The sequence below is a fragment of the Myotis lucifugus genome, unplaced genomic scaffold (assembly GCF_000147115.1).
Source record: "Myotis lucifugus unplaced genomic scaffold, Myoluc2.0 scaffold_111, whole genome shotgun sequence".
Taxonomy (NCBI): Eukaryota; Metazoa; Chordata; class Mammalia; order Chiroptera; family Vespertilionidae; genus Myotis; species Myotis lucifugus.
The window spans coordinates 3,506,888-3,532,144 of NW_005871159.1; the positions used below are offsets into that span (position 1 = coordinate 3,506,888).

General features: G+C 44.5%; 2 protein-coding genes across 3 annotated transcripts in view; both read right to left on the reverse strand.

Annotated features, from left to right (window-relative positions):
• LOC102430748 (glutathione S-transferase A4) overlaps positions 1 to 9,677 on the reverse strand; it is a 19,190-nt gene extending 9,513 nt beyond the window's left edge. Inside the window, exons 1-3 of one of the 2 annotated variants that reach the window (XM_023757687.1) lie at positions 9,589 to 9,677; positions 8,561 to 8,668; positions 707 to 758 (exon numbers count right to left, since the gene is read on the reverse strand). In XM_023757687.1, the coding sequence (XP_023613455.1) occupies positions 707 to 758; positions 8,561 to 8,650 (142 nt within the window). In that variant the 5' untranslated portion in view covers positions 8,651 to 8,668; positions 9,589 to 9,677. Of the gene's footprint in view, positions 1 to 706; positions 759 to 8,560; positions 8,669 to 8,836; positions 9,018 to 9,588 lie in introns of those variants that run through there. The other variant, XM_023757688.1, reaches the window with a different exon arrangement.
• Positions 9,678 to 12,419: 2,742 nt separating this feature from the next.
• Positions 12,420 to 25,257, reverse strand: part of ICK (intestinal cell kinase) — a 52,443-nt gene continuing 39,605 nt past the window's right edge. The window contains exons 7-13 of the mRNA XM_006093257.3: positions 24,689 to 24,929; positions 23,296 to 23,616; positions 21,334 to 21,524; positions 21,073 to 21,221; positions 20,092 to 20,220; positions 17,486 to 17,608; positions 12,420 to 16,242 (exon numbers count right to left, since the gene is read on the reverse strand). Coding sequence (XP_006093319.1) covers positions 16,088 to 16,242; positions 17,486 to 17,608; positions 20,092 to 20,220; positions 21,073 to 21,221; positions 21,334 to 21,524; positions 23,296 to 23,616; positions 24,689 to 24,929 — 1,309 coding nt within the window. The 3' untranslated portion in view covers positions 12,420 to 16,087. The remainder of the gene's footprint in view (positions 16,243 to 17,485; positions 17,609 to 20,091; positions 20,221 to 21,072; positions 21,222 to 21,333; positions 21,525 to 23,295; positions 23,617 to 24,688; positions 24,930 to 25,257) is intronic.

Sequence of the window (25,257 nt, forward strand, 5' to 3'; positions counted from 1 at the left end):
GTAATCAGTAATACTACTAGATTAAGCAATCATCTAGCTGCTTCTCTCTACCCGCTCGCACTGTTGGCGTGAGTTCTACAGACACCATAATCCGACTATGTTGTGACGCTGGCCTGGGGCCCCTCGCCATCCATATTGTCGGGGTGAGAGTAGAGAGGGCAGCCTCAGGTCCCTGCTGATTGCTCGTTAAGGCTGTTATGGGAACTCAGCCTCCGCTGTGGGTGCCACCATCTTTGTGGTGGAGTGATGGTCAATTTGCATATTCCCTATTTATTATATAGGATTTGTTTGGTATTCACTTTGGAAATGCAGCCCAGCATAAATGGGGACGTTTACCTGCATACCTTACGCAGGCCCCATGTCTCAGAGAATTTGGGGGAGGAGAAGGAGGCAGGACAAGGAAGATGAGGAGGGAAGGGCTGATGAAGATGGAGGAAGGGGTAAAGGAACTTGGAGGAGGGCAGGGGGAGAGAAAGGGATGGAGAAGGGCTATGTGGATGGAACGAAGAACTGCTCTCTCCCTTCAGCTCTTACAGAACACTGGATCAGAAGCGATTTCCTTAAAGTTTCAGTCATTATTCCCTCTTGCTGGTCTGGTTTAGGACACTGTCCTAAATGTTTAGTGTTGCAGGGTCTTGCCCTTCCACATAAATGTCAGCTCTTTTTTAAAACCAGCATTATCGAGTCATCTCCTCTCCTCACTCACCGTCCTGCAGCTTCTGCAGCTGTTCTTTCGTTTCCAAAAATTCTTCCTCGAACTAAATCGTAAAAAAGAAAAGGTACATGTCACTACAGGTTCAGGACTGTAATCTCCAAGTTAAACTGCTGCCAAGTCCCAGGGAAAGAGCACACGCTGTACCCACACCTTGGTTTCTAAAGATCACTGCGCGCTAAAGAGACCAGGGCTCCTGGGAGAAACAGCGGATTCTGTCACGTCAGGGAACAGGGGTGCTCACAGACTAAGAGCTGTGGCAAAGGCAAAGGCACTCAGGACCCTACCTGCGGGTCACTCCCTGGCCAAATCTGGGACAACTCAAGCATCAAAAACAGTGATGTCACTTATGGATTATAACACACACCAACCAAAAACCCCCCTGTCCAGAATGATGATACTAAAAAGGGGATGGGGGGAGAAGAAAGTTTATATATATATACACACATACACACACACACACACATACATACACACACATATATATATGTATATACATACATATATATATACACACACACATATATATAGCAGAATTGGTGCTAGTTATGCTAGTTAACGTATAATTATGGCTAATTAATAAAATTAGAAAAAGCTAATTTGCGACCGACAATGAAATTACTGGGCCACGGGCACAGACTATTCACACAATCTCAAAGTACTCCCCACACGTTACTTCATTATGACAAAGGAAGAGCGTTTCTTTGCAATGGAGAGATCCGGAGGTCTCACCATCTCACCAACCAAGTGGTCAGACTTAGCTGCCCACTGGGGGACACTCTGAGCTGTCCTGTCCTTGCTGCTATGAGACGGTTACAATAGCGCTGTGAAAACACTGCCCAAAACACTGACCCCGGAGGTGAAAACCAAGCACATCCAGAATGTGGGAATTCTGCAACATCAATGGCCTGGATTCTTTCAAAGAGTCAAGAACATGGGGGTGGGGAGGAAGCAGGTACTGTTCTAGATGAAAAGAGACTTAACAACCCAAAGCCTGATTCTTGATGCGATCATGGATGGGGCTGTACAGGGGACGCTACAACTGCTACACAAATATATAAGAGATACATAGACATTTGGGGAACAGCAGGGATTGTATATTAGATATTGTAAAGTGAGCGTTACTTTTCTTAGTTGTGACAATGACATTGTGGTTATTAGAACAGTTTATTCTCAGGAAGAAGATATGTGCTGATATCTGCAACTTACTTTCAGAGGACTGAAGGAAGCAGAAGCGGAGAGGGAGGGAGGGAGAAAGCAAATGTGGTAAACTGCTAACAAGTTCAGTTGAAAGGTGTTAATTGTACTATTACAGTTTTTCTGTAGGTTTGAATGCTTTCGAATTAAAAAGTTTGGGGCAGGGTGGAGAGAAATAGAGTGAAAACAAGTTCTTCTTCTCTTGACATTCTAAAATGTTCTAACATGACTTCATGTCAGGAAGAGGCCCCCTCCCACTGTGTCCCAGGATGTCTGTCCCTGTGCTGCTCCCGATCAGCCAAGGGCCGGCGGAGCTGACCCGCACAGAATCGGCAGTGCCCCCTCCTCTGTCTCAACCAGCTGACCTTGGGGGAGAACTGGGACATGGGGTGTAGAGGAGCTTCTGCTATTCGCCAGGGTCCCCGTGGTGTGAGGAGAGGGGCCTCAGTGCCCCTGCAGACAGACACTCTATCTGGTGCTCAGGCCAGCAATGTTCTGGGCATTTGTCCAAACGCCTGGCTGGTCAGATATGGTGCTGGGGGTGCTCCCTCCACACGACTGCTCTCAGAACTTATGACCATGACCATTTAGAACACATGGGAAATATGGGCGGGGGTGTCCGACCCCAGGCCCATCTTCAGTAGCTTAGAGACTCCAGAATCGTACATTTTAGTTTTATTCCGCGCCCTCCCCGCCCCCCCTCAGCCACAGTATTTCATTGTTTATTTATCAAGAGAAACTCTTCCTTAGCTCAAATATTCATGTTTCATAGTTCAGGAACACAGGTCAGTGACAAACTTCCATGGAATTCAACCCAAAGAAATTCCTTACATTACAAGATCACTTTGCTCTGAAAGAAACCAGCCTTCCTCGTCTCCTCTAAATCTTTCATGGAATCACAGTTTCTGTAGAAATCTGCAGATGCCTTCTTTCTTGGTTCAGCCACCCAAACTAACAGGAAGCTGCAAGCCCTAGGGATACAATGATGGCTCCAACAATATGAAATCGCAGACGCTTGGCTAGAAGGCCATGCATCTGAGGTTTTGGCCAAGCACTGGAAGACAAGGAAGTTATATTCTCCCCCACACCAACGTCCTTCCTGAGAGAGAACTGGCTCCAGAATCTTGCATTTTAAAGACAAGCCCTTCCCAGTGGTTCTGGTCCTGGTTTGGGATTTCTGGGACACGCACAGTGTGCGCTCTCACTAGAGCAGTGGTCGGCAAACCGCGGCTTGCGAGCCACATGCGGCTTTTTGGCCCCTTGAGTGTGGCTCTTCCACAAAATACCACGTGAAGGCATGCACATACAGTGTGATTGAAACTTCGTGGTGATTGAAACGTACCTCAATCAGATTGAGGACGTTTTTAGCAAAGGCCAGCTTAGGAGTACCCTGATTAATTTAATAACAATGTACTTACCTATATAGTTTAAGTTTAAAAAATTTGGCTCTCAAAAGAAATTTCAATCGTTGTACTGTTGATATTTGGCTCTGCTGACTAATGAGTTTGCCGACCACTGCACTAGAGGAACTGGCTCACGTCAAGCTCTGTAAAACTACCAGCCAGTAAGAAGGAAATGGCACAGGGAGGGGAGATGAGAGGGTGGAAAAAAATCAGGGAAGGAAAAAATCAGGTCGAGCTTGGAGGGACCTGGGCAACTCTAGTCCAATTACTGCCGGGTACTGGGTTTCCATCTACAGTCAGTTGTCTCTGCTCCCTAACTTCAGAGAACTGCCCTTCCCCCACCACAGCACTCACTGTTCCACACTCGCTCAGTTCTTCAAGTGAATTACCACAAGTCCTGCATTAGGAGCTCATAGCCCTTAAGTCTTCTCTTTTATGTGTGTTGATTTCCCTCTGAACAAGGGGATCTGGCTGGAATCTGGGCTGGGGGTGGGGGTCTTCAGGCAAGTGGAGCCCTGGCAGTGGAGAAGCAACATCCAGCACAGAGCAATGCCCAAGGACTTGGACCAGTGACTGAGACGGAGGATGCTGACTCCTGAGTGAGGACCTGCTGCCTTTCAGCAGGTTGCTACCTGTTTACTCAGATGTGTGCGCCGTACCCAGCGGACTCAGCCGGATACTGTGACACTGGGACTCACAAACTCATCCACTGGCTGCCAGCCCATCCCTCCCTATTGTTTCGATCTGTATGAGCACAAACTTAGCTAAAAATGTCCTTTGGCAAAGACATGGAGGGAGCGCTCCCAAATATCACCTTTTGGGAATTGCTCCTGTAAGCCATGTGGTCAGCCCCAGTGAGGGAGGCCAATCAAGCTCCCTCCACCCTGGTCAGAGGGGCGAGCCTAAGAGCCACGCTGGGCTAATTATTCGGTCCCATCTACCTGCCCACTGCCATTGGTCTAGGATAGGTAGGTCACGTGACCTGTGTTCTTGTTTTGTTGAATTCATTGAGGGTTGGGTCTCCATCAATGAAACCAAGAATCCTGACTCATAGGAGAACAGGAGGGGCAAGGTACAATGATGATTAGGAAGAGAGAGGATGTGATGAAGGATTATACTACATACACATATACTAGTAAGACATCAATCTCAAAACTTATTACATAAACCAGAATTGTAAATTCAGAAGCATACAGGGTTAGACAGATGACATAAACAGACCAGCTTCAGGTGATGGGACCAAGAATTTGTTCACTCTCCCTCTTAACACAATTAGAAAATTCATCCCGAGACAACAGGGACTGAGGGGGACTGTGCTTCAAGGGCCCAGCTGCAGTGGCAGTCCTTGCTCAGGCTCAGCAATGCTGCCTGTGCAAATGAGGGCCCAGTGTCATTAAATCTTCCAGTTTCTCAAAAGAAGTCAGAAACCAGCATCTACTTATATAAAAACCATGGGTGGTGTTCATCACAACCTGAATCGCCTTGACCAAGCGGAAGGAAGTCAGTCCTGCAGGGGTTGTCTTGGCAATGGCTGCGCCCTCCCCTGAGCTGTTTCCTGGAGCTGTTTCCGGTGAAGGCAGTGTTTGAGGCAGGAACCCACCCTCGGAGCGTGGACCCACTGAATCCTGGGTCGTTTTGCCAAGGGCTGAGCCCTCCCCAGCTGTTTCCTGTGTGGCCTGAGGGAAGAACCCACCCCCAGAGCACCAGGAGCGCCCAGCAGCAGTCAGTTCTGGGTTGCTGAGGTGGAGGCCACAGCATGGTAGAACTCTGAGTCTGGCCCAACAGGGGGCATGGCCGACCTTCAAACCAGACCCTGACAGTAGAAAGGAGGGAGCCCCACTCCTCACAGAATCTGCTGTTGGATAGCTTGCTGTCAGTGGCCTGCCACCCAGGAACCCCATTCTCCTGCACCCCAGACCTGACAGGAGGGAGGAGGGAGCCCCTTTCCTCACGGAATCAGCTCCTTTTGTTACTGTTTATTTATTAATAAATTTATATATTATTTACATATACATTTTACTAATTTCCTTTCATCTCTCACACTTCTTTATAGAGAAAGCACAAATAGCAATATTAAAATATCTCTGCCAATTAATTCCCTTTTTAAAAAATATATTTTATTGATTTTTTACAGAGAGGAAGGGAGTGGGATAGTTAGAAACATCGATGAGAGAGAAACATCGATCAGCTGCCTCCTGCACACTCCCCACTGGGGATGTGCCCGCAACCAAGGTACATGCCCTTGACCGGAATCAAACCTGGGACCCTTGAGTCCGCAGGCTGATGCTCTATCCACTGAGCCAAACCGGTTAGGGCAATTAATTCCCTTTTAATGTGTAAGAATTTCATGCACTGGGCTACTAGTTGTATATAAAACTGATATCAACTAATTTAGAAAACTGTAAGACACAGTGTGAGAGTTATAATGGTGTACAAAGAAGCCAAAACCCCAAACTCAAGGACCTTTATTTGTCATCTTTGGAGGTTGCCAGGGTAACAGTTCATTATTCTGAAAATTGATGGAGACCGAATCAAGCATTTATCTTGCCTTTCCTATATGAGCTGCACTTGGAAGTAACTAAATCATTAACGAGTGAAAAAATTCTCTTTATAAGACAACCATGTTAATAAATTCAGGTGAAATGAAATAGAAAAATCGTCATTTTGTAATCCCCAGCAATGGTGAAGATCAACAGCTGCTAAAACCACTATCTGAATGGGTAAAGGGGGAACTTGATAACGTGTGGATCAGGCTGACGCCACCGGAACACACTGATCAAGCTCTGCATGGTTGAAAGGAGACAGTCAGAAATCATGCTCCCTGATGGCGTACAACAGAAATATGTCCACAGTGTCCTTCTGTTGGAGTCTGGCAGGGGGAAAAACACACACATAAATATGGAAAGAAAAAAGGAGCCTGGATTTGATCACAGCTCTGGATCCAACTAGCCATTTGCAGGAAATACAAAAAATAAGAGGAACATGTTTAAATGAGGGTAAGTCAGCTAAATGCAGAATGGGGGTGATTTTACAGGGCAGTTCTTCCACAAATAAATGGCATGAAACAAATAAAGATACTTAACAACCAGATCTTGGCTGTTAATACCATCCTATATAATAAAAGCTTAATATGCAAAGTGTCCCCTTGACCGGGAGTTCGACCAGGAGGTTGACCAGGGGGCGGGGCCGGCTGGCCAACCGCCCTCGGCCCTTCCCCCTGGCCAGCCCCGTCCCAGCCGGCAGTGGCAGGCAGCAGGGGGGTTGGGGGAGGGACGGAGACTCTGGCCGGCAGCCGCTAGGGGCCCTACCAGTGCATGAATTTCGTGCACTGGGCCTCTAGTTTTCAAATAAAAGGGACCAGAGCTCCTTGGAGAAAAACCTGGTTCTAGGGCCAGGGCTAGGAAAATATAAGAGCCTGGAGCATCCTGTTGTCACAAAGTAAGAAACTGATGAAGGGGGAGGAAAAAAGAAAAGGGAGTGGGGCTATGTGGAAAGGACACAAGTCCCAATGGCCAAAAATGGGACAATTTGTGCAACAAAGTAAAATATTACTGGATTATAACCCAAAGTGAAAAAATAAATATGCTTAAGTTCATGCTGATATTAACAAATGACTGAATAAATAATTAAGTGGAGGGAAAAGACAAACTCCCTTACATAAGAATTCTAAATGGAGATACTCCCAGGGAGAGGAGCTTAATTCCCACCCTTTTGAGTGTGGGCTAAAAATGACGCGCTTCTAAAGAAAAGAGGGGAAATGGTCATTTTACAAGGGAGCTGGCAGAACCTCCTTCACCAAGTGGCCAAGGCTAACAGCACCAGTGAGAAATCATGTTAATATCATGTAATCCCTAATGTGATGCAATGGAAAGGGCACTTCGTCTCTGTGCTGTTCTTCCCCTGAACCCCAGTCTAATCATGAGAAAAATATCAGACATCCGGTTTGGGTATCAAACTGGAGGATTCTCCAAAAAACCTGACCAATTCTTTTCAAAACTGTCAAGGTCATGAAATGAAGGAAAGACGGAGAAACTGTCACAGGTGGATGGAGACTAAGAAAACAGGACTCAATACAATGCTGGATCCTGGAACAGTAAAAAGGACATTAGTGGAAACACTAACTAAATTCGAGTAGTCTGTAGTTTAGTCATGCATCAGTGTTGGTTTCTTAGTTGTGTCGTGGTTATGTAAGATGTTATCAGTAAGGGAACCTGAGTGATGGTTATAGGGGAATGCTCAGCACTGTCTTTATAACTGCTATAAATCTAAAATTTCTCCCAAATAGTTTATTTTTTTAAATGCAGAGGAAACTGCTAAAGATTTTTAAAATACTGAAGGAAATAGAACCAAATGCAACGTGTGGGCCTGATTAAGATCCAGACTGGAATAAACTAACTATAAAAAAAAGACCAGTTTGAGACAATGAGGCTGAGTACTAGATAATAATAAAGAATTGTTAGTTTTGTAAGGTGTGATAATGGTATTGTGGTCATGTTTTAAAATCCTCCTCTTTTAGAGGTAAAAACTGATGATGTGACATGATGCTTAGATTTTGCTTTAAAATACTCCCAAAAAACAAGGGAGGGGAGGAGGTAGATAAAACAAGTTAGCATAAAGTTGATGATTTTTAAAATTTTTTTATTGAATTTATTGGGGTGACACTGGTTGATAAAATTATATAGGTTTCAGGTGTACAACTGTATAATACATCATCTGCATATTATATTGTGTGCTCACCACCCCAATTCAAGTCTCCTTCCATCACCATTTATTTCTCCCTTTACTTTATTGTACCACCCCTAACCCCCTTTTCCCTTTGGTAATCACCAAGTTAACCGATTCTTGAGGCTGGGTGAACGGTACATAGAATTCATGGCACTGTCCTCTCTGCCTTTGTTCCTACCTGAAAATTCCTGTAAGAAGCTAAAAGAACAGAACAAAAACACTATGCAGACAAGAAATTTCCCGGGACCTCGTATAATTAACAAAAATCTGGGAGTCGTTGGCAAATGTCAGGTTCATTCCTTTTCTCCTTACTAATAAATATTTATTGGCGGTAGATCAGAAGCCAATGATTAAGTAAAAGCAAAATAGAAACCCATCCACTACATACCATTTATACAGGGGGAAAAAGATGGAAAGGAAGGAATCCTCTGAGGGAGAGGACTACCTCAGGGCTCCCCCGTGTATGTTCTCTAAAGTCTCAAAGGTGTAAGACAAATCTGTGAAGAAACAGCATAGAAGGTACCTCGACTCCAGCGGCAGCCAAAACCCATCGCACGGTTTCCATCCGGCCTCTCCCGTTGGGGTAGTGGAGCTTGGGCTTCTTCTCGGCCATGGCGGTCTTTCAGGCTTTCTGAAAAACACACGCAGCATCTCATTCGTGTCCTCAACCCAGTGCTGGGGGCTCAATGAGTATTCACGACCGGGGCACAGGAAACGGGCTTATTTTTACTGCGTTTCCCTTTCCCCTCACTCATTAAAACCTTCCACCATTTTAAAACCTTAAAACAAAACAAAATACCTCGGCTCTCATATTGTTTCTATGATTTCTTGTTTGGATCTTGGGAAGCTGGGGCCATTGGTGGCCAAGACATCTGTGCTAACACCGTATTTCACAGATTCAAATCATCTTACACTTTGAGCTTGAAAATCTTAAGATTTTCCAAATTCGGCCCGCAGACGCCAGACGCGGAGGGTCGCCGAGAATTCTACACCCACTGGCACGTCTGCAAAGAAGTCGTACTTTCACACGCACCATCATATTTGATTATCACAGAAACTGGAAGGTGGACAGGCCGAGCATTGCAACATGTGCGTCCATCGTCACGCCTGCGGTAGCTGCCCCGGGTCCAGCACCTCCCCGCCCCCGCTGGGAGGTGAGCCTTGGCCCCATCGAGTGCGCCCAGGCCACCCAGGCTGGACTCGGGTACCCCGCGTGCCCGCTCGGCCCAGGCTGGGCCACAGCGGCCACCTCGCCCCGCCCGGGGAAGATCCCGAGCCCAGTTTCTTTCGTCAATGGATTCAGACTCCCCGGAGCTAGTTAATAAAAATACGCACACTGAGCCAAGGGTGACCCCAATTGCAGTCAGGGGGCCCACATCTACCAAGACGAAGGCGGGGCGGGAAGGACAAGAGGGGGGAGGGAGACAAGAGAAGGGCTGGGGGATTGAGGGATGGATGGTGGAATAATCGAGTTCGGAGCCGAGAGAACAGAGAGAAGGATAAACAAAAAGAAGGGAAAAGAAGGCTGGGGGCGACAGGAGGGACACAGACCTGGAGCCTGCTACCAGCACCCGGAGTAGCACAAAGCGCACTGCGCGCAGCCAGCAGCGGGGCGGGACCAGCTGGCTGGGGGGAGGCGCTACCGGTGGGCGAGGCTCCGGGAAGATTTCACCAATCGAAAAGGCAATGTTTAGCATGCTCCCACCCATCTGCAAGGCATTCTGGATAATACAAAACAGCTCAAATTCAAGCCAGTTTTAACATTAATTTTAGCATTTCGAGAGATTAAGTGTACTTTACAGTGTTATTTAGATTTGAACTTTAATGAATAATTCTTATTAGACCTCTGGTAGGGCAAAAATCTCGTCCTATGTGTAAAGCCAAACTTCTGGCCAGGTTTATATACCCCGTGCGCAGCCATTGCTTTCGGATGTGAGGGCGATCTGGCTGCGACATCTGTCACCCCATTGATCGCCAGGGTTGATTCGGCTGATCTGGCTGGCTAGGCGGGTGTCCCCCTCCTCCCTCACCGATCCATGTGCGTCCCTCCCGAAGCTGCGCGCTCGGTCGAAGAGGACGACCTTCCCCCCCGAGGAGAGGACCGGTCTTCGGTCAAGGGTATACGAGTAGCTGCGCTCCCCTGCTAGAACCTCCAAACAAGCTCTCAAGGTCCATTTGTAGGAGAACGTAGGGTAGTCAAGCTTCCAAGACTCCAGACACATCCAAATGAGGCGCTGCACGTGGCAGTCTGCCTTCCTTTTCTAATTTGCAACAAAAATTTAATTTTTCATTCCATTATATGTGTGCGAAATGTGCGAAATTTAAAGTTAGATGTTTTTTGTTTGACTAGATGTTTTAGATTATTATTTTCACCCAGAAGTGTGTGAATTCAAGTAGCACCGTGAGTTTGAAGAAGATAAGTAAGGAAAGGTGAGAGAGATATTAAGGAGGTGTAAGGTGAAGGATGAGTTGGGCAAGGGAGAAAGAAAAAAATTTAAAATGACACCCCCCCAACATACAAAAACACATTTCCTTTTCCACTTCCCTTGCCTATTTTTCATCACATTTATTGTCATCTAATATAGATTTTTTATTTTGTTGCCTCTAGATTTGATAGAATTCCATGAGGTTGGGAATTTTCACATTTTTAACAACATACTTTTGTAATAGTATATCTTGCTCCTAGAATAATGCTGAACACAGAGTAGGAATATTTACTGAATGAAGGATGCCTTGGTTCCTAGCTCCATAAGCCTGGTGAGGGAAACAATGAGCAGATTTGACTTTCACTCCTATGAGCCATCCAATTGGTAATGTCCACTAGACAATTGTATAGGCCAGTGATGACTGAGAAGGGAGGACTGGCATGGATCAAACTGGCAGCAAAAGGGTGAGCTTATCTAGAGAAAGCACGTAAAACAAGAAATAAAGCAAATCAAGAATAGCTGGCAGCCTAAGAGTCAGAAAAGTCACTTTCAGACATAAGTATGTTCAACACAGATTATCACTCAAACATAGGTAGGAAGCCCCATTTTCCAGCCCTGCTGAAAGTGATCATTCACTTTTTAAAAAATATATACATTTTTATTGTTGATAGTATTACAGATATCTTCCATCCCCCATCTTTACCCCCTCCAAGTGATCATTCTTGACTCATTTTTTTCTAACCCACCTTTCTACACGGATTCACTTTAATTGAACTAGATAGCACAAGCATTATTTTAACTTTTTTTTCTCTCATTTATCTTCATTCCCTTATATCTAATTGGTTGAACCATATCACATAGCTGATACTTTACTATTTTTTTTCTAACCTACAAAAATGACAAGTTCACACTCCAACCTAATAAAATAGGGGTCACATCATCCTAGCAATCTTGTTTACCTGAAAGAGAAACTAAGGCAGTATCATTGGACTCTATTAATTGCACAGCCTTGTGGAGAAATAAAAAGTCCTGTTGGGGCGGCAGGGGGCGGGAGGGCAGGAAAAAAAAAGTCCTGTTAAAGTAATTCCGCCATTCTACGACAGGCACCCTTAGGGCATTTTCTTCTTTGGAAGCTTCTGAAATCATTTTCTTCTTGGAGACTCTTTGAGTCACCCTGTCTTATTCATGGTGTCCACCTACCAACCTGATACATTTTCAGAGGCTCTGGGAAATCGTCTTTAAACCTTCAACCACCTACTCAGTAGCATGTAAAATTGCCTTAATAAAAATCAGGAGCTTTAAACCATAGTTTAGGAGAAGCTTGATATGTAAACTCTCCATGAAAAGGGAAACAATTGGCTTAAATTCAGCCATAGTTATAGACGGCTAGAGTCAGACCGAATCCTACAGCAGATTTTTGCAGAGGAAGGATGGCTGAGAGCTAGAATCTGCAGGGCTTCTGAAGGGGCTCCCCTGCCAAGAGCTTAGACAAATGCTGACGATTACACAGTCAGTCGGTGGTGTTCTGATCATGAGGGGCATGTTTAGGGATTCACCAATACAAGTCTGATCGGTAGGTAAATCACATTCCTACAAAATTCCGTTGCGGATTCGAAGAATGTTTGGGAAATGAATTTCCTGTGGATTTTCTTTTGAAGGTTTATATTGTACACATGAGTGCACTGTGAAAGCTAAAAACATACAAGGTAGGTATTAACCACGATGAAATCAGAAACAAGAAGTTTGGCCTGTGCTTGTTTTTACTATCTGTAGTCATCTAACTTACTAAAAGCTAAATTAAAAACAAACATAAAACCTTCCACATTGCAGGATAACTCTTCATACTGCTGCTCTAAGTATATACTTCCAATGTACAAGTATTAAGAAAAAGTTATAAAATATACTGTTATCTTTTGATGAAAGAACATGAAAACAAAAACAGAACACTCAAATCAATTTTTCTTAAACCATAACTTTATTTGGAGCAGAATTTTATAAATGTAAAATTAACATTTTAAAACACCTTAGGATGAATTATTCAAAAAGCAACATTTTATTTCAGAGGGGCTTACATAAGTGGTTTTCTGTCCTCTATCTTCTCATCATTATGAATATTTGCTTTATAAATAAATATATTCTTAGTTACTCCCTTGTAATCAAATCAGGTGATTAAAATTTCTACCACTGCCCAGATATCTGAGATCAGAAGACTATTTACTTATTCAGGTCATTTTAAATTCACATTAGCACAGTGTCTATAAGAAACCAATAATACAGATGAATGTGATATTTGCCTCCAGTCTGTCTTCTTAATGGTTTCTGTGAGAAGGTCCTCACCAATAAATTATACAAAATACAGTACTTTGGTTGAAAAGTGTAAAAATAATTCTAAAAATTAACCACATATATTAAACAAACAAGTTGCTACAGTATGCTTTAAATGATATATAATTAGTATGTCACATATATTGCTTTTGGTCATACACTGAGCTGAAACATACAGCCTACTTTCTTTTTCTCTCCTAAATGGCACAAACCAATGGCTTGATGGAAGGGAAATGCTACTTCATGAGGAAATACGGTGCCCATGAACTCCAGCAGATTTGTACTGGAAAACAAAAGTTCTTGACAATTCTTGACAAACAAGTATTGTTGGTTTTTACATGTGTTGCCTTGATTGTACTCAGTCTTTGAGAATCCCAGAAGATGATATAGATGTTAGTTAGTCCTTTGGGTGAAATGTGTCTTAAAACTTGTTTGAAAATCTATTTTCTTCCTATTTAAACCCTATCATACATGAGCTGGGTGAGGGCTTAGCAATGAATGAGATGTTATTGTGAAATGAACAATCACACCAGGTAACTTTTGTGCCTGTGCCGTTCACATGTGGACCCCTGGGCACACCTGTCACTGAACCTTTGGGCCCAAAAAGAGAGCCATCCCTGTACCGTTGCCCGACGTCCTGGGAAGCTTTCTGACTGGAAACGAGGTATAGTAATGGAGGGTACAGTTACACTCATCGTTCCTCTTGGTGTCTTGCAGTACACTTTATAATTCAATAGTAAGTGAAAAATACATGCACAGGTAGCATATTTTTTTTCACTAAAAAAAAAGGTCACTATTTCCTTCTATAGTAAACAGCTTGTATACACAATTTGTCCTTTACCCATTTCAGGGCAAGGGGGAGTACTTTATAGGATTTTGCTAGTTCTTTAGAATTTACAGTTTTTTCCAGTTTTCTCAACTGAACATCTGTTTCTTGACTTTCATATGAATAAACGTGTTTAGCTTCCCAAAGGAAGTTGTTTTCAGATAAATAAAGGAAAGAGGAAGAGGAAGAAAAGTGAAATATTTTTCTGAATTTGGACCCTACAAAAATATTATTTTTTAAAATTTTTGTTAATCCTCACCTGAGGATATTTTTCTATTGATTTTTTGAGAGAGTGGAAGGGGAGAGACAGAGAGAGACGCACAATTGGTTGCCTCCCACATGGGGGATTGAGATTGTAACCGAGGTACATGCCCTTGATAGAAATTGGACCCAGGACCCTTCACTCCAAGGCTCTATCCACTGAGCCAAACCAGCTAGGGCCCTACAATAATATTAGAAAAACCACTTTATAATGTGTATTAACCAGGTAACTAGTTTTTCAATTAAAAAAAAAGTAATGACCTTAGCATAAGCTAGAGTTTCAAGAATATGGTATTCACAATCCATTTGCTTTCTACAGGGTATTTACAATTTAAACCCAGCTTTCCAGCAAGCTGAGGAAGGTTACAGATTAACTTACTCTGTATACATAATACAGAAAGGGAAATAAATATTAACCTCAGTAAAGGACTTGTCTCTGAAAACACATTTTCTGTTGCTTTCGAGAATGAGTTGAGAATATAATACAGAAATGAATTCAGGTTCAAGTTGTGCTTACACATACATATTTATTTTCTGAAGCTCTGCCGCCAGTTTGTTAACAGGAAAATATTACCTATTAAGTCCACATCCATTATGTGCTTTTCTCCCAGCCCTAGGATCATAGCGCTTGGTCAAGTATGTTTTTGAGCCAGATTCTCCAAAGCAGAAATGACTCCCAACTTTAGGTTAGCGCTTTTTGGGAGCCACGGTGTAATTGGTTCAGGTCAGGCTGCAACGTATTAACACACTGAAGTGGTAATTTCCCAACTTATTAGGCTGAACCATATCGAAGTGCCAATATTCATTTTAACCTACAAAAATGACACTTTCCTATGGTTCAGCTTGCTATATCCTGGAACCTGGAACCACACGAGAGCACTTGAGCCCTGGGAGAATGAGTCTATACACTACTGAGATTATAATACATTCTCTGGAGGTGCCCTTCCCTCTCGCCTGTCAGGCAACCATGAGTGGAGGCAAATGTGTCCTACAGAGATGGATGAGAGTGGACCTCTTGTCTTTTTCTGTCTCCAAACTAGCTTTGTCATTTTCAAAATTGTTGTAAACATTCCTCTCAGTGGAACAGCCACTGCCAACCAATAGAGTTCTCACTGTTGGAAGAAACTACACAAGGGTTAAGAGGTCAAAGTTCAAATGTGGCACACTATGACACTAGTGTCATGGTAACTGTGGCTTCCTCTGCCACCAATCTTTTCTGCTTCCCAAGGTGCCCTGAGATTTCGGCTAGGAGAGGAGATTATTTGTAGTGTGTTCCCAGCCAGGCCTGGAGAACTGAGCTGAATGCAAAATCCTATCAGTTATTATCATAAAAAATCTGCTGTGTCAAAACTTAGCTTTTTGGTCGTGCATCTTGGCAGGGTTATCAGTTTAATTGACTGCATTCACCTTTATGTTGAGAATCTTGTGGCTAAGAAAAGCTTCCCTTTTGTGGTACTGATACAATTTGATTTTTAAAATGGAAGAAATAGAATGGAATGGCATAACATGATAAAGCCTGGGTTCATTTGGCTATCTCCAACCACAATAAAGGGTGTTATAAAAATTTCAAAAAATATTTACTTAGAGTTCTTTCAGCTGGGGAACAAACACTAAACCAAATGAATTAATTACATAACAGTACTTTCAGAACGGCACAGCGGTCTCAAAAAAATCAAACCAATAACGTGACATTGAAAAGAACATTTTTCTAGTGCTGAGGTCAGTCCAAGGAAGCCTGAGGTACCCCATGTGCCACATTTAAAATTTAACCACTTCACAAATATCCGCACGCGTTGAGTAAATAACCCTCTGTCATGTAGCTTTAGATTGCACCCCTGTTGCAATACTGCATCAATATTATTACATTTTTAAAAATCTGTATAAAATATTATCTGGAACCCCAAAAGAAAATCAATTAATCTTTAAAAAGTTTGTTACAAAGTTGACTGTATAAAACACTAAAACATAATCCATATGTACAAAATGCTGCTGTTTAAGAAAATAATGGGACCCAGTATTAGAATAAAATAATTTTGTACAAATCAATATTTAAGAAAAAAACTTTAAAAAAGAATATTGAAATGTCTTAGTTCAGAAGAACAACTATAAAGCGTGTGTTTGCTTTTACACCATCCGAAAGTTTCTTGCAGGGAGAACGCCAGTTGGCGGAGGGACACGGTCCTGCTTTCCCCCACGGAAGGGATCCCGACTGTCATCGCCGAGGGGCGTACTTGGAAGCCCAGTCGGTCCGGCCGTGCACTGGCTGGGCAGCCGGAGGCCGTGGGATCAGCCCAGGAGTGCTCCTAGGCTGGGTGTGGAAGAAAGGCCGTCCAGGATGAGGTCTCACAGCCTTCAAGGAAGAATAACCTGCAGTGAAAGAGACAGGTGAGCCTGATTGGTAGGGGACCCATGCAAACAGGTGCAGATAAATGCATCTCAGTAACAAAAAATATGAGAACAGGAGACTTCAAGAGGAGCACTTTGCCTCCTGCTCATAGTCTTCCCTCTCTCCATTAAAGACCACCTAATTCTATAGTGTCAGGCCAAAAATACAGATGTCAATCCTGACTTCTCTCTTGTTCTCAAATTCCACTTGTAATATGTGAGCAAATTCTACTGGCTCTGCTTTCCAAATATACCCAGAATCTGGCCCAACCCAACCACTAGCACCCCAGCTCAGGCCAGCGCCATCTCCTGCCTGGATAATTAGCCTGCCAATCAGTGTTGCTGCCTCCAATCTTGCTCTCCCCTTTCAGTCTAGTGACGGACAGCTCTTGAGTGAGCGTGGAAGATGCATGTCAAATCACCTCACTCCCCTGCTCAGAACCTTCCAGCGGCTCCCATGTCGCTCAGAGTCAATGACAAAATGCACATGGTAGCTGCAGGGCCTCATACCATGGGGTGTCTTCTCATCTCTCTGACCCCCTCTCCTCTTCCTTCTCCCCTCCTCTCACTCATGCCACCCCAGTACTGTCTCCTTGCTATTCGCTGAATATGCCAGGCCTATTCTGTCTCAAAGCCCATACACCTGTGCCAAACCAGCGTGGCTCAGTGTTTGAGCGTCAACCTATGAACAAGAAGGTCACAGTTTGATTCCCAGTCAGGGCACATGCCCAGGTTGCAGGCTAGATCTTCAGTGTGGAACTTGCAGGAGGCAGCCAATCAGTGACTCTCATCACTGATGTATCTCTCTCCTTCTCCCTTCCTCTCTGAAATCAATAAAAACATATATATTTTTTAAAAAGCCCACGCACCTCAGAATCCCATGTCTGGAACAGTCTCAACTATATTGCCCGCTTGCTCACTCACCTCCTTCGCAATGAGGTCTTCTTTGGTTACCCTATCTAAAATTGCAATCTGCACCCCACCCTCCAACTCCCTCATTCTCTACTTCCTGCCTGCTCTATTTTCTCCTCAACACTTATAAGCATCTTATCTGGTCCCCTTATTGTCTATAGAGTATAAGTCCACAAGGACAGGGAGTTCTGTCTGTCTCCTTTACTTGGGGATCCTAGACCTACAACATGCCGATCCATGTCTGCAACGACAAAGCCGTTGTTCAATAACTATTTGTTGAATCAATTCATGAATAATCCACAATGGAACTTACCAGGGGAAGGGTCTGGAATAGGTGCCAAGTGTACCCTCTGCACAGCAGAACCAACTTCTTTTTTCAGAAAGGAAGGAATGTAGTTTCCAGTCAGTCCACTAGAACTTGTAGAGCCGGAACCAACTGATTTGCAAAAACAAAAGTTCATTACTACAAAGTCACGTGTACATGACAGGGTTAAAGGACAGTAGTACAGAAAAATAAAGAATTAGGTTTTTATTTTTGGAGGGGGAAGAATTATGATAAAAACGTATTCTGATCAGAGCATTCCAGCACACCACACTGTCAGAAAGATGGGGGTGCGGGGGTGGGGGACATGCTACTCCTGTAGCCCACACCCAAATGGAGGGTGTTTGGTTTGTATGAGAAAAGGGAAATTTGGAATTTTCTTTCTTTTGATATAATCAGTTTAGCCTGTTCTGAAACGTGCTTTTTCCACTTCATAATAATATAAAACAATGATCATTGCATGTCAGTATATGCAAATTCCAGAATATGGCTAAACCATAATACATTTAACCACTCTCTTATTCATCAACACAAGGGTTATGTTAATTATTTAGCTACTAGAGGCCCAATGCACGAAATTCGTGCAAGAGTAGGCCTTCTTTCCCCCAGCTGCCAGCACCAGCTTCTCTCTGGCACCTGGGACCCCGGCTTCCCTCCAGCCACAGGCAGGTACCCGGGGCCCAGGCTTCCCTTACAGCCCTGGCTTTGTTCGGAAGGACATCCCGTCTAATTAGCATATTACACTTTTATTATTATAGATTATAAGTAATTCTATATAAGTATTCTTCTCTGTAATCAGAACAATTGATCATTATTAAAATATGGAGTATATTAAATACATTCACTTATAATGCCGTTTCCATCTTGAGAGTGCTTTAAGGACCAGAACTATAGCTACTCATCTTAGTATTCTAGGATGTTAGTGGAATGAATGCCTTACATATAGCAAGGCATTCCACTTGCCTTGGGTGGGGGAATGAATATCTATAAGCCTTACTATGAAGGCGTAAAGCTACACATGGAATGACGAAGAATGTTATTATGGCCATTATACAATGGAAGTTCTAGCCATTAAGAAAAGAGTTACTGAGTAGTAGAACTGCTCTATGTCTCCCCAACACAGAGCATCCTTGGCCATTGCTCAGAGCAGAGCAGGAACCATGGTCGGAATGCCTGTCTGAGGAGCTGTGTTGGTCAGCTGGAGCAGATTTTGCATTTTTGGTGAATAGACCGATATGAAGAAAAAGGAGAGTAGAACTTGAACAGATAAAGTCACAAAAGGGAAAAAATGTAGTCAATAAACACAAGATGCTCAACCTCATTAGTGAACAGGACATGCAAGTTTAAGCCACAAAAAATGCTATTTCACACCCATCACATTAGCTCAAATTTTAGTCTCGACAGTACCAAGAGGCATCAAGGATGCAGCACAACTCCCACACCCTGCTGGAGAGCCATCTGGCAATATCTGCAAAGTCGAAGATGAGCACACCCTTTAACCTAGCATGTTTATATCCATCCAGAGAAACCCCACACAGGTGCACAGCAAGGCCCATTTCAGCACGCTTTCTAATAGCAAAAACCATCAACAACTTACATGTTCATCAAGAAGAGAAGGGATAAATAAATATGGTCTAGTAGAAGTAATAAATGATGGTATTGGATGGTTATATATATTGTATATGTAATATGATATGACATACATTCTATATATGTGTAATTGCTACATACATAATATAATTATTAAAATGAGTGAAGTGGAGATCCAGGATTATAGGCATATACATTTTAAAACATGCAAAACCATACTATGTGTTTCATGTATTTATATTTTAAAAAGCATAGAAATAATAAATACCTGAATCAGGGGGGGAGTTGGGTGAGAGAGAGACAGAGGTAGAGGGAGGGAAAGGCCTAGACATGGCCTTAGGGTCTGTTGGCCAAGTTTGACTTTGTAAGCTCGCAGCGGGTATGTGGGTGTTGCTATATTATTTTCTTCTTCTTTTTTGTATTCCTTGAAATAAATGCGCATGGAATGGATAAAGGCAGGAGAAGCGCAGCCCAGATGTTTACTTGGAATGAGGAGGGGGAGCAGCACAGAGCAGGGCTGCCGTGTGAGGGACGGCCATGTGGGGAACTGGCCGGCTGGGAACAGGTTTAGTCAGCCTGCACAGCTCAGGAAATGTCATTTACTTATTTACGAAGAATGGGAGGGCCTCCCAAACTATCCTCTGACCGGAAATCTTGTTGGCCTGGCAGGGGCTGGGTAATCAAGCGGAGGGGACAAGCTGGATCTGACTTCCGAGGTCGTGCACCATAGAGGGTCAGACTCTGTCCAGTTTTTTTTTGTTTTTTCCAGGAGCCAAGAGCGACTATGCTTTTCCCACCAGATACTCCTGGAGGTAGACCTGTGAGTGGGCTGGGTCCCCAGGGCCTGCTGCTGAGAGACAGGAGCACAGGCCAGGAAGAGAGGCCCGGGGTTTGCGTAGCAGAAAGGCCCTCGAGGTCCCACAATTGGTACCCTCGTCTCTGTGCCCACTCTGCCACACCCAGAGAATCTGCTTCTGGCCATTTGGGAGTTAATAATTATTACTCACCTGAATTTATCTTGCTGATTACTGACACCGTCCCTGAAGACTTTCCTGACAAACCAGAACTAGACCACGGGTTAGATGGAATAAAGTCCTTGCCCGGAGTCGGGAGGATGCCATTCCTTATGTTTATTCCTAACAGGGAAGAAATGTTTTCAAAATATGCACCAGACTTCAGAGATAAAATTAATGCAGAACCCAATTTGTCTAAAAGTCTCTATGGCTCAAGAATCTAAGCAAAAATTGACTGTGAAAAGGAAAGATGCTGTCTTTGGGTTTAGTATGTTGCCTCTCTGGTACGTGGCCTGACAGGGGTGTATGGAACTTCTGTTACCAACAGCTCTGTCCCATGTCCTATGTTTTGACGCCCTCTGATGCTGTCCTGGGCTTTAGTGCTCCTGGACATTCGTATGTGTCCCCTTCACAGGCCACTGCCTTTCTGTCATCTAAGTTCCTCTCCACCCCGCTCCAAAGTCCCAACCTCTGCATCCCTTCCCTCCTCTTTCTGCCTCTGTCCCCCAAGATTCCACCTTCTCACCTGACCTACACCACTTCGTCATCCCATGCTGATGGCTCCAGTCTGTACCAACAACCCTCACCGACTCCCTAATGTCCAAGGCTGCCTTGACCTTAACCTCAAGCCAAACCACTTTCCCTCTAGATGCCTGCATCCCCACTTGTGTCAGGCACTGCAGATTTCTGGGGTGGGGGGTGGAGAGGGGAGAGACCTCAGGCATGCTGCCTGGTTCTTACCAGTTCCTCCCTCCCTGGGGGCTGGACCCAGTATCTGCTACTAAATTTCTTATCTTAGGCAACTATAAAAACTAAAAATATGAGGCCTGGGCTCCAGCAACTATTTTTATGATGTTCCCACCAGTTCTGGAGAGAAGCCCCAAGTGCCTTCCAAAACAGAATCTCTGTGAACATGGGATTCCAGGGAAATGGTTTCTTATCAACGGTCAGAGAAAAGGGAGCTGTTTCTATTACCCGGCAAGTATCGGGAATGCTTCAAGTAGTGCTGCTTGGCCGAGGATCTCAGCGTCGGCGTGTCTCGCCTCTGATACGAAGTCTGGGTGGGGGCGCTATTTCCTGTCCCCATGGGCTCAGAGGGCTTCAGGTCCAAAACACTCTCAAATCTGAAATGAGAGAGCATGGCTCAGGTCACGCTCGAGAGAAAGCACGTCAGATGGGTAAGGGTCCCTCGCAAATCCCAGATCCAGTCCTTTACAGACAGAAGCGCACACTTGCCTGCAGAGAGTCTCGTCGCTCTGCCTCTTCTTGTTTTTCAGGTCAATCCTGGTGAGGGAGGGACTGAAATCCAAGTCATCCAAGTCAGCCCAGTCATCGGAATCCTTTGTCGACCTGGAAACAAGACCCCACCTTCTCCTACTCTTTGGCTTGATCTCACCATTTTTGTGCTCCAGCCCAGCGAGGATTTTCTGTGTTCACAAGGAGAGGGGGGAAAAGCAATACTTGGCATTAATGGAGCTCACCCATGGGTATTCCCCATTCCGAACTTTCTTGGTCATAAAAAGGAGGATCCTGGGGCATAGCATCTATAATAATAAAAGCGTAGTATGCTAATTAGACCAGACGTTGTTCTGGACGTCCTTCCGGATGACCTTCTGGGAAGCCTGGGTCCCGGGTGCCTGCTGGCGGCCAGAGGGAAGCCTGGGTCCCAGGTGCCAGAGGGAGGCCGGTGCCGGCAGCTGGGGGAAGGAAGGCCTACTCTTGCATGAATTTCATGCATCGGCCTCTAGTTCCCTAATATGCACTGCTCATCTGAAAGGGCAACAGGGGCAGCGCATACCCAGACCCTTGTCTCTTGCCTACCCTGCACAGAGTACATCAATGTTCATCCTATGGAGACACTCATCGTATATGAAAAGGATTTTAAAAAAGAAATTTAAGGGACTTCTCCCATACTAGGAAGATGGCTGGTTCTCATTCAGGCCTCATCTCAAACAGTTAACGTGATTTATAGTGTTATAAATAAAGATGTAAAGAATATAGTGTCAGTCATCCCATCCTCTTACAGAAAACAATACAAATAATGCGTTCTTTGCCTTCTTGATAGACTTGGACATGATTTAACTACTGAATTAGTTATAATAGGAAATTTCCAACTACCGCTGCCTTCAAGTCCTGGGCTGGGGTAAAACAAACAGTCTAGAGACGCCACCCTGTAACCTCACGCACTATCGTACATTGTGCTGCCTGGGAGCCAGCACTCAGTGAAGGAATACTAGTTGACAGAAAAAGTGTTACTTTTGCATAAAGATGTTAGGAAATCAGACTCTCAGACAGCATTAAAAAGCTACTGGCAACTAGACTCCCTTGGCCAGGTTATCATTTGATTAAATCTAACACCCATTGATTCCTTTTGAGCCCCAGCCCAAGAGGAGAAGAAAGATCTGGGCTCAATTAACAGCCCAGCATATGAGCCATTGATGGGATTCATAGGAATAACAACCTACAAATATTCGTATGGCACTTGGTGACTTTCAAAACATCTGCACAGCCTGGCCAGTGTGGCTCAGTGGCTTAGTGTTGACTTATAAACCAGGAGGTCATGGTTCAATTCCCGATCAGGGCACATGCCCGGGTTTTGGGCTCAGTCCCCAGTGTGGGGCATGCAGAGGCAGCTGATCAATGGTTCTCTCTCATCATTGATGTTTTTATCTCTCTCTCCTTCCCCCTTCCTCTCTGAAATCAATAAAAACATATTTTAAAAAACAAAACAAAACAAAAAACATCTGCACAAGCATCAGGAACTTTGATCCCCTGAACAGACCTGTCTGGTGGGCAAGACAGATGTAATGATTTTCTGTTACAGATGAGGAAACTGAATCCACAGGGATCAGCATCAATGACTAACATTTATTAAGTTCCTCCCAAGTGCCAGGTATTCGTTTAAATTCTTTCAAGTATTAACTCATTTAGTGCTCGAAAGAATTCTTTCAAGCAGGTGTTATTATCTCTATTTTACAGAGAGGAAGTGAGGAGCAGAGAGGCGGGGTCATGTGCACAGGGCCATTGAACTTAGCCCTTTAACGCCAAGGCCAAAGCTCTTTTCACAAGTCCATGATATTACAAAGATACGTTTATCACAGTTACACTCTATATGCTGAAAAGGAAAACAGGTCACACAGTAAGTGAGGTACTAGTAGAAGAGGAACAGGAGGCGCACTAGTGAATTTCGCCGCTTACCGCTGGAGGATTCTTGGCGTGGAGGGATGGGAAGAGCAAGGGGTTTGGCTTGTCCTCCGTCAGATGGCTCGGGTGATCTGTCCTGGACGCCTCTGCTTTGTAGGGGTACATGAGATGCTGAGGGGGCTGGCTGGCTTGATGCTGTCTCGAAGAAATCCGCGTGTGTGGCTTGGTCGGGGGCTGGGCAGGAGGGACTGGCTTAATGTGAGGCGGCAGGCCTGCCTTTTCCAGGATGTCCTTCTGTGGTTTTCCGGAATCCTGAAGGCTCTGTGTGGTGCTGCCCAGGGGATGCCCAATCTGGAAGTAAGGATATCGGAGCGCCTGGAACGACACATATGGCTGCTTCAGGAGAAAAGTCTAGTGAGCAGGTTAGCACCATCAACTCACGGGGCTACATTCCATTGACCAGTTTACTGCAATTTCTTAGCCCAAACCAACTACAGGGTGGGGCAAAAGTAGGTTTATAGTTGTTTGCATGGAAAATAATAGAATAATTAATAAATAATATAAAAGAATATACTCTGTATTTCTCGCACTCACAAAATGTTTGCCAGCACCTTGAATCTGTAACACCCCTTGTGACTTTTCTTATCTAAAGTATTATCGAATGTATGAACTCAAAATTATCTCACTAAAGCAGCCAGTTACACTGCTATTACCTTTGCTACTTCTGAAAAGTATTCTGGCTCAATACAGCTCCTAGCTTTGTAACTTATTATTTCCTATATGTCTTAAATAGAATACTTCACTTTTCTGAACCCAATTCCTCATTCCAAAGCAACTATGTTGTTTAAACCTTGACTACTTTAACTTTACAAGTTTCAAACTATTTTAAGTTCTTATATATAACTAGAGGCCCAGTGCATGAAATTCGTGCACGGGAGCGGGGGTTGTCCCTCAGCCCAGCCTGCACCCTCTCCAATCTGGGACTTCTCGAGGGATGTCCGACTGCTGGTTTAGGCCCGATCCCACAGTGACCGCTGGCTCCTAACCACTCGCCTGCCTGCCTGCCTGCCTGCCTGATGCCCCTAACCACCTCTGCCTGCTGGCCTGATGCCCCTAACTGCCCTCCCCTGCCAGCCTGATCGCCCCTAACTGCCCTCCTCTGCCGGCCTGGTGCCCCTAACTGCTCTACTGCCTGCCTGATCACCCCTAACCGCCTCTGCCTTGGCCTCTGCCACCATGGCTTTGTCCGGGAGGACGTCCAGAAGGTCGTTCGGTCTAATTAGCATATTACGCTTTTATTAGTATAGATACACCAATAGTGGTATTCTATACTATTTTTTTACCCATAATACCAAATAAAGTACTTCCTATGAGATTACAGGACTCATTCAGAGTTGGATATGAACTTCATAAGAAATGCATCCCACAGAAGAAGGTGGAAGAAAACCTGACTAGCTGTTGGCCGTTTCTTGGGATCCCACTGAAGCAGGTCTCTCAGGAGCTGAATTGCTTCGCTGCTAGCATTAGGAATCAGGGTCTTTAAGTTATTGGGTACACACTGGGGCCAGCGGAAGTTCATAGCACTTGAAAGTTGGTAGCCTTCTGGCCAGTCGGTCTGAAAGAAAGAAAGATAGAAAATCTTGCTCAGCCACTCTCTGTGATAGGAGTGCATATCTTGGCATGTGTGCCTACAACGGAAAGGCAATCATGTCATGACCACATCCATATCCATTCTGGTGGCACCATGATGACTGACACACAGGAGGATGCTAACGGGGAGAATAGAAAGTACGTGAAGTCTGAGAAAGCGTAGAAAAAGACACTGGATTTGCCACCAACCTGTTGTATAACCTTAACACAAAATAGTGCCTCTCGCCCTGACCGGTTTGGCTCAGTGGATGGAGCGTCAGCCTGCAGACTGAAGGGTCCCGGGTTCGATTCCAGTTAGGGGCATGTGTCTTGGTTGCGGGCGCATCCCCAGTAGGGGGTGTGCAGGAGGCAGCTGGTCAATGTTTC